This window comes from Leiobunum rupestre, chromosome 3, assembly GCF_980474605.1.
Source record: "Leiobunum rupestre chromosome 3, qqLeiRupe1.1.hap1, whole genome shotgun sequence".
In the NCBI taxonomy this organism is placed as follows: Eukaryota; Metazoa; Arthropoda; class Arachnida; order Opiliones; family Sclerosomatidae; genus Leiobunum; species Leiobunum rupestre.
In genome coordinates, this window is record NC_143386.1 from 22,715,000 (window position 1) to 22,724,149 (window position 9,150).

Sequence of the window (9,150 nt, forward strand, 5' to 3'; positions counted from 1 at the left end):
GAAATTATATAAGGCAATTCTCTGTCCAAAGTTATAACGCAGCTAATCCAAAAACTATTTTAAGGCTATTAAGTGGATTAGTAGGCTTCTTATTTTAACCATGGGAATTAGGCTAACTGATTTTAACATATAATGTTTTAAAAGCTAGGCTAATACCGAAGGCACCACCTTAGGCCCAAGTCATCTAGCTACTTTTTAATCCTTAAAAAAGTGGCCGGGTTACAATGCGTAGGAGGGTGGTGGCCAACCCTTCATTCAACGTGGGCCAAAAGTTCCCTACACTAACTATTACCGTGAACCTCTATAAGTTTTTTTGGAAAGGTGAAACCCCCTTTAACCAGTGAGGAGACAACTTGCAAACTCTACGCGGAAGGAGTGGTTTCGAGTTTTCACTCAGTGTTGGAATCGATCCCGGCTCCTTTTGCTGCGGGTTGAAAGTGCTAACTTCTCCGCCAACCCACTCACGTTTCAGTATCTACTTGTATAATGTTTCCAAATCAGTACTGCTTTTATTGACATTTTCATTGGACGATGTAATTTTGTCAGGTAGACACCAACTAGATTAGATAATTTGCAAACTGTAGTCGTTGAATATTATGAATTATAATTTAAAATACGAAGTTGAAGTGATAAAAATTACCAAATACAAAATTTATTCATAGAAAATTACACTTTTATACCGGTATCAATGAATTTTTGGTGCGATATATTATTTGGATCATTAATTTTTCTGCGGCATTTTGATGGTTACCTAGAAATTCATAAGGTTATTGTAGGACTTAGTGTTACGTTTATTATAATTTATTTGACTATAAAGTTTACCGTTTTCACTTCGAGATATTCTTTAATACCGTCTTCACCCCTGAAACCACACAATATTTCATATTTAAATTATTTTTATTTGTATTTTTGTAACATTTATTAATTAAACTTACAATTCTCTTCCATGGCCTGATTGTTTAAATCCTCCGAAGGGTGTTTGGCACATAGTGGCATCGTAGCAATTTACCCTGCACATACAAAAGATTTTAATTTACAAATAATTTCTTTACACAAGGTGATTAATATAAGCTTGCCCCACAAAACATGCTAATTTTGGTACAGGCATTCGTTCAGCTCAATTTCTTTTAACATCATTTACGCTCTTCTCTACAAAGAGTGTAATTCTAATAAGTAGAAATTCGCCAAGCCTTTTGTTTTCCGGGTCTTAAAACCTTTTCCGAATTTTCAAAGCAAAGCATCTGAGACACTTTGGGGTGTATTGAGCTGCCATTAAAATTGTGTGAAATGTTATCCAACATCGATTGAATTTTAACACTATGGCTTCATAACGACCTAGGAATATGTTGACTTTTGATATTTTAAGTTTCGTTTCAACAAGACAGTGTTGTTGCTAGAGGCTTAAAACTGTCAAAATCCTCGACATGGAAACCGTGCTTACCATACTGATCCGGATTGCACTCCTTGGGCGAATGTTAAAGCGGTTTCAATGTTTTTCGTGAGAACTCCAGACCCTAAGCCGTATATGGTCGCATTAGCTCGTTCTAGGGCTTCCTCCAAAGTTTTGAACTTGAAGATTTGCATGACTGGACCAAAGATTTCTTCTTTAGCTATGCGCATGGTATCTTTGACATCAGAAAATACTGTGGGTTGAATGAAGAATCCTTCGCAGCCCAGTTTACTTCCACCTGTTTGCAGAGTGGCGCCTTCCTTTTTACCAGATTCAATCAAATCCAATATTTTGTCGAATTGTTCTTTGTCAACCTGCAATAATTGGTTCAGATACATTGCTTTTACATTTAAAAATATTTTTAATGGAGAAAACCTCTTAAAACTAGGTTTGATTGATATGTAATTCCATGACAGATTTATGCATGTGTCAATCATTCTTTTATCGAATGAATATGATTTGCGTTTTATTTCTTAATTTCTAACCACATTTCCATCAAAAGCGAATTAGTATCGGTCCAATTTCAGAAAAAAGTAAGGGTAAACATATCTCTAATGCGGTTATTATAATCATCGGATGATAAATTTTAACATAATATATAGGTTAAAAGTTTTGAAACGTAAATGTGTTTGGCTTATTAATGCGTATTTGCGCATGTTCAAATTTTTTTAATAACAAGACTTAGCTAGTGGTCTGACCGAAACTAGTAAGACCACTAGCTAAACCATCAGTGGCGTAACTAGGAACTCCGGGCCCCCCGCAAAAAACGACTCGGGGCCCTTTTAAATAGCACCAATTTTAATCATAAACGTTGGGGACCCCCTAGTTCTCGCCCCCCTCCCGCGCCGCGGGGTCTGCGGGGGCGCTATTTACGCCACTGTAAACCATCCTTTTAAACAATTGTAAATTTAACGCGGGTTATGATTTAGTGTCTTTCAAACACGCAAATAGACCCGCAAATAATTTACCTGGGGCCCTTGTTCAGTGCCGTCTTTGAAGGGATCACCAACCACTCTCTTAGCAGCCAATGCCTTGCTTTTCTTCACAAACTCGTCGTAAATTCCTTCTTGCACGAAGGTTCTGGTTGCGGCGCAACAGCACTGGCCCATGTTGGCGAAAACGGCGGCGTGAGCGATCGACACTGCCTCATCAACTGCGCATTCGTAGGAAGACGTTAGAAATAAGAAATTAATTTTCTTAATAAAGAGTATTTAACAACTTACCATCGGCGTCATCGAATATGATTAAAGGACTTTTTCCGCCCATTTCCAAAGTGACTCTTTTGGCGTTACTACGTCCAGCCATCTCTTGGATTAGTTTCCCAACCTGCAAATTTGTTTATATATTTAAGTAACGTTGACTCTTTGGTTAAAGGAGTTTAAAAGTCATTCGCTGACTTTCACCTACGGTGGTGCATGGGACATTAACTAGCTGATTATTATTGTTATTAAATCCATCAAAAAATCTTAGTTAAGTGAATTTAGGGAATTTTATTTCGGTTTGGTTATGATCGACAATTTAGTTTGCTATAGCTCTATTTGTGTTAAATAACCCAGCTACTCATATGTTTGATTGGTAAATATTTTTCACCTAAATATATAGCTATGAATACTATATTCTAATAATTCTGAAAACCGTATGCAACTTGTGGTTTAATTGTATATCAGGAAATAATAAAATCGATTTAGATCATTTAGTTGACTTAACGAAAGCTTCTATAGCGATATAAAAATAGATGCGCTTTCAAACACAGAAACAGTAATGAAGTCAAAGGTTCTATTGTCACCATAATTAGAGGTCATTAATGGGATGTTCACAAACACTACACTTTAAAGACCTGAGCAAACCTTTCGCCGGCGTTTGGATTCCTAGGTACAGTAGTTAGTTTGATGGGGCTTTACTTCAATTCTGTCTTTACAAAATGATCAGATTCGAGTAACGGATACCAACTACACTACAGCTGTTCTCGACCAAAAATTTAAACTTATTAAAAATTTAACTTTTCGAAATTTCCAACTAAAAAAGATACAAGTTCGTTTTTAAGCAGACGACTATATGTCTTAACGAACGATAAAATTGGATATCCCCATTTTACCATTGCAAGTGACAATAGTTGACGGGGCCAATTGCGAATAATATAACTAGAGGGATAATTAAAATATGTCCTTCGCGCTATAAAACCTTTGTTAACCTCTGTTACTAAATCATATTTCGGTTTCACCTTCTACCAGTCTTATAAACTGGAAAAAACTTTGCCATGTGCAATCACGAAAGTTTGTATCATATTTACACTTCATTATTTTTAACCTCAGTTATCAGCTTTTTTAGTTTATCCGTGGAATTACATGTAGCCTTCACGGTGCAAGCGAGACTGTAGTTTGAAAATCTTTTAGTGATCAGAGCACGTACAGCGTTGAAAATTTGGTATTAAGATACGTAATAATTCTAATGATAAAGATTACTGGTAGTTTACACATCTTTAGTTATACTATTTTCCCAACTCACTGTACGATGTAAAGTGATTCTTTAAGGTTAGAAGGTATACAATTTTAGTAACGAACAAGCGAAAGATATCCACTTAAATTTTCCACTAATCTAAATATGGAACTACATCCTAAATATACACAGATAAGTTGACAAATCAGTTGGGGCTGGGTGTACCTGGGTTGATCCGGTGAAGGCAATTTTATCAACGTCCATGTGCGAAGCGATGGCCGCTCCCGCTGTTGGACCGTAACCGGGCACAACGTTCACCACTCCAGGTGGAAAACCAGCTTCCTTGATCAAGCTGGCGACGTACAAAGCGGATAATGGCGTCTGCTCAGCTGGCTTAAGTACAACAGTGTTTCCGGCGGCAAGTGCCGGGGCAATCTTCCACGAAAACATGACGACCGGGTAATTCCACTTAAGTAAAAAAGAGAGAAACCCACTTTTATCCACCATTCTTTGGCGTATTGCCGAGTTTCTAAATTCTTACGGGTATTATCTGACCGCAAACTCCAACAGGTTCCAATCTGGTGAAACTAAAGAAATTCCCATCTGTATCAAATTAAATTTTACTTTTAAAAATTGCTTTTATCCTACAGCAAATGTGTTTAGCGATTTTCATACCACATGGAATAGTTTTTCCGTGAACTTTATCAGCCCAGCCTGCGTAATACCGGAATGTAGCAATAGCGCATTCCATGTCAAAAATGGCTTCAGCCAATGGTTTGCCATTGTTTAGGGTTTCCAAATTCTAGAAGGAAATAAGCGAATAAATTTTACATGAATTTTAAATAAATTCAAATTTATGCATAAATTGAAACGTTTTGAGAATAGTAGTTTGCGATATATTTTTCTAAGGCTACACCTCAATTAGAGTACTCTGCTTATTAGCTTTGGTTGTAAACCAGAATCCAAGAAGAATGAAAAGTTATTGGACGATACTACAACAAAGTGGCTTAGTCAGAATTCAATTCCGTAGGAGAAACACACGATGGAAAAGAAAAGAAACAGTTAAGTGACGTGGTTATTAGCCCTTCTGGTTAAGCCACTGCTACAGTTAGCGTATCGTACGTTGAAACAAATACATAAAGAATGTAACTAACGGCCAAGTAGTCAGTGTCTCTTTCGATTAAGTCGGCGAGTTTGTTGATCAAGCGCCCTCTTCCGGAAGCGTCCATCGTCCTCCACGTCGAACCCAGTTTGAAGGCATCTTTAGCAGCTTTGACGGCAATATCAACATCGGCCTGGAAAAGACGTTTTATGTAGTTATTGTTTAAACCAACCAATAATAGAATTTTGAGAGATCGACTTTTCATCTAGCGTCTCGTGCTTGTCGAATAAAATTAACAGTCGAAATTCAACAATCTAGTGATTGAAGTCCTAACTCGATTCATTGTTAAAATATTAATTAGAAAGGTGCAGGCCCGTAGCCAGAAAAATTTCGTTAAGGGGGCAGTAGTTTTTTGTAAGGGGGCACATTTTTTCGTTACCTAATTTCTAAAATTAACATAAGTGGCGCCTTGAAATGTTTTTGGGGTTCAACCGAAAAAAAACTGGGTTTCTGAAGCAGACCATTATACAACTATTTTATTAAGAAATAGTTACCTTTAAATAACGATCTAGACTTAAGACAAAGACAAGTGGTCCAAAAGGAAAATTTTAACGAATAGAAGTTTAAAAATCTAATAAAAATGAAGGGGCCGAGAAAATTCTTTGACGGGGAATGGATTAAATTGAGGGAGCAGGTGGTGGGCAAATTAATTTCATTTAAAGGGAATATAACCTCAGGCATTTGGTGTGGAACACCAACGTTTGCAGCTCTGGCCGCTCTTGCCTTGGCTTTAAAAATGTTTGGCGCCACTGTACAGGGACATTTGAAAAATTGAAGGAGTCTTCCATAAAGATTGCTTTGCAGGTTATATTCCCTTTAAGGGGGCAACATTTATTTTTGAGGGGGCATCGTCCTCCCCCCGTGACCACGGGCCTGGAAAGGTTCTTTGGGATTCTAGAAATTGTCTAGATTCAGCAATAAATCTAGAAATGGCGCTAGTAATGGGATGGACTTATTAAAGTGCACTATTTTTTCAAAAACTTTCGTCTTGCTCGGATTCATAATTAAATATTGTATTAACTAATTAAACAATATTTGGTAAAGAACCCAAAAAGCATGAGGTTTTCAGCGAGCACTCACTTTGTCGGCCTCTTGAACATCAGCGATTTTCTTTCCTGTGGCTGGGTTTAAAACTGGGAAGGTCTTGGAACTGGCTGCATTACGCCATTCATTGTTGATGAATAACTGTATTTAATGATATTGGTTAAACATTAATTATTTGTTTATTATTAGTAGTATTATAATAATAGTTAATGTTTTCATATTATTTCGGTAGCCGTTGTAATATTTCAAATATATTTATATAAGTTCTATTAAAATCTAACCGTGCCCTTTTTATCTTTGATATATATTTTTTACACTAGGACGAATTATTTCGGAAAAAGTAGGTTTTGAAAAAATTGTTCAGAATTAAGTGAACACGGATTTCTTAACACGAAGAAAGGTTGTATAAGACTAAACACTCTAACAAGTTTTTTTATCAAAAGTGTTTAATGTATATCATGAGAAAAGTATCCACCTAAGCATTTCAAAAGAAAGCGCCAAACGATGAAAATGTAATATTTCACTACATATAAACCATATTTTTCCAGTGTAACAATTTGAAAAATAAAAACAACCATTATAAAATATCAGCCTCCACCCTCGGCCGGGAATCTAGGCTTGTTGCTTTGGGCAGAGGGGATGGAGAAGGGGATTTTAGGGCGAAACTGACGATGGGGGGAAAATTTGTATATCATTCGTAAATACATTGGCCGCCGTCAAAACGTTCCGTTCCGATTTTTGAAAGGACGCTGGCGTACAAATACGTGTACATGAGTCGGCGCCTCTTTTGACGCCTACACCCGCCTAGGCGCGTGCCTAACATTCTTGGCGTCTCTGTGCAAACCGACCATTTTCCAATTTTGAAGCCGTTACGACTTGCGGCAACAAATACCGTTATTACCTGATTATTATTATCTTTGTAGTAACAAGGATTTAGTTCCCACGATTTAATTAAACTTTGTCGATAATAAACTTTAATCTACCAGTAGTTATTTTTAAAAGTATATCTTTCAAAATTTAAATATCTGATTAAAAAGTTAATATTAATTATATCGATCGATAATACATATTTTCTTACTTGATATTTAGCCTGAAGCTGTTCAAGAAAATTAAATACATAATTGTACCTTTTCATATAAAAATAAAGTTTGTTTCCTCAATGACTAAATTATAGTCATTGAAATAATAAGCTTCTGTTTAAGAACCCAGCAAATCTATGAACAATTGGTCTACTAGGAATTCCTAGTCTTCACGCAAATTTTAAAAGAACAAATTAAACTGGCACACTTGAGAAGCCTGACCATTCTTTTATTAGCCTTACCAACTAAATATGATTAATTTACTAAACACCTAATTTAATAACACATCTTAATGTCATACATAAAATGTAATCATAGGATTTATCCGAAATACGCATAAACTAATTATATCATTTAGACGGGACCCGGTATACACATAAACTAATTATCGTGATTATTTAAATATAGAATAAAAGAACGGCCGGTCCTAACCATAATTTAAGTAAAATTTAAGCATAAGTAGGTCGTAAATGGATCATCTTTATAGGGTTCCTTGGCGCTGTAAGATTCTTCAAAGTATATAGTAAGTACAGTATTATCCGTTTTCATAATAATAGTAAAAGCCGTATTTTAGAAAATTAAAATTTATTTCAATTAAATACTTCGATAAGAGGTCCCTGTACTAAAAGACTATAAAAATGATTGAAATACACGGTAAAAATAGTTTGTTTAATGTAAGCAGTTTTAAAAAAAAATAATTTAACAAAATATTGGCCATTTAAGTGTGATATATTTGTCACCACTGAAACTAGTCAAACAAGACATGAAGTTCGTGTATAAATAATTATTTATTTAACGACCTTGTTAATTAGATATGATCTATAATAAGAACTTGCTTATTTCGTAGTCTTATCACAATATGTAACCCGTAAGCTTACATCATTACTTCCCTGCTTGTTAACGTAATAAAAATTTAACAGCCAAATTGACGGCCTGAAGCAATGAATATTGTTTTCTTTTTATATTTACAAGTTGGTGTTGACCCAAGGCCTTAGACACCAGCACACAATAAAGCACAGACACACACTAAAGCACAACTACCAAGAAGGGAGAATTGGTAGACATTAAAAAGTTTAAAAGTGGTAGAGTGTACTCAGAAACCTAGACAATAGCTTCATATATCCCGAACGAGCACGACCTTCGGGAAGGGATGGAAATTTAACAGTGAGGGCAGGGTTGGGCCAAAGGACTCAGGCAAGCCAACCTCACGGAGAGCCCGACGAAAGAGTGCAGCAATGAATCATAAATAATACAAAAAAAATTGAAGTACATCAATTTCAAATTAACGCGTAAAAGAAAAATACAACCGGCGAAATACCTTCCTGTATTTTTTTGAAATTCCATTTCTAATAACTACATTTAGGGAAGCGCCTCAAGGTTATATTCCCGATAAAGGTACTTACTTTTGAATATTAAAAACTGTGGGGGCACTTATTTTTATACATTAGTATTAAATACATTATTTGTCAGACTTCAGTATTGTAATTTGTAAACGACGAAAAAAATCTTAAAATTATCATTAGAAAAGCAAAACGAACTTTACCTGACTGTACTTGATTTCGACGTTTGGACTGGGACCCATTTCGGTTTTCTTGTTTACGCGTTGCGCGAACTTTATCTGCGACTGGGTAGTTCGTTGTAACGACTAGACTGCCTCTTTCGTCGTCGGAGGCACTCGCAGACGATTCAGTGAGCTGTAAAGGCTTCCAGCTGCGTATATAGCTCTACAACAAGGTGACAAAGGGGAAAGTGTAGTCCGCTGCTTATGTTGCCATCTACATTCGTAAACCCGAACATTGGCGAGGAAAGAACAAGAGTAATATTTTAATATAAACTTAACTTAATACGTAATATAAATGTAATTTAATATTAATTTAATATAATCAAATAAGTAATATACATGTCATTAAATATTAATTAAATAAGTAATAAAAATGTCATTTAATATTAAATTAATGTAATTAAATAAGTAATAACAA

At 35.6% G+C, this 9,150-nt stretch overlaps 1 protein-coding gene across 2 annotated transcripts; it reads right to left on the reverse strand.

Moving 5' to 3' along the window:
- Positions 1 to 621: 621 nt before the first annotated feature.
- On the reverse strand, positions 622 to 8,871 carry LOC149949829 (retinal dehydrogenase 2-like). 2 transcript variants are annotated; one of them, XM_090167934.1, is made up of 12 exons: positions 8,715 to 8,871; positions 6,129 to 6,233; positions 5,041 to 5,181; positions 4,562 to 4,688; positions 4,428 to 4,489; positions 4,112 to 4,354; positions 2,674 to 2,776; positions 2,419 to 2,603; positions 1,442 to 1,764; positions 936 to 1,010; positions 823 to 862; positions 622 to 751 (listed from the first exon to the last, which is right to left on the reverse strand). In XM_090167934.1, exons 1-12 carry the CDS (start codon positions 8,751 to 8,753, stop codon positions 722 to 724), a joined length of 1,473 nt encoding a protein of 490 aa, XP_090024060.1. In that variant the 5' UTR covers positions 8,754 to 8,871; the 3' UTR covers positions 622 to 721. The 2 variants fall into 2 exon arrangements, with proteins under 2 accessions (XP_090024060.1, XP_090024061.1); XM_090167935.1 differs by lacking the exon at positions 622 to 751 and having other exon boundaries at positions 802 to 862.
- Positions 8,872 to 9,150: the final 279 nt, after the last annotated feature.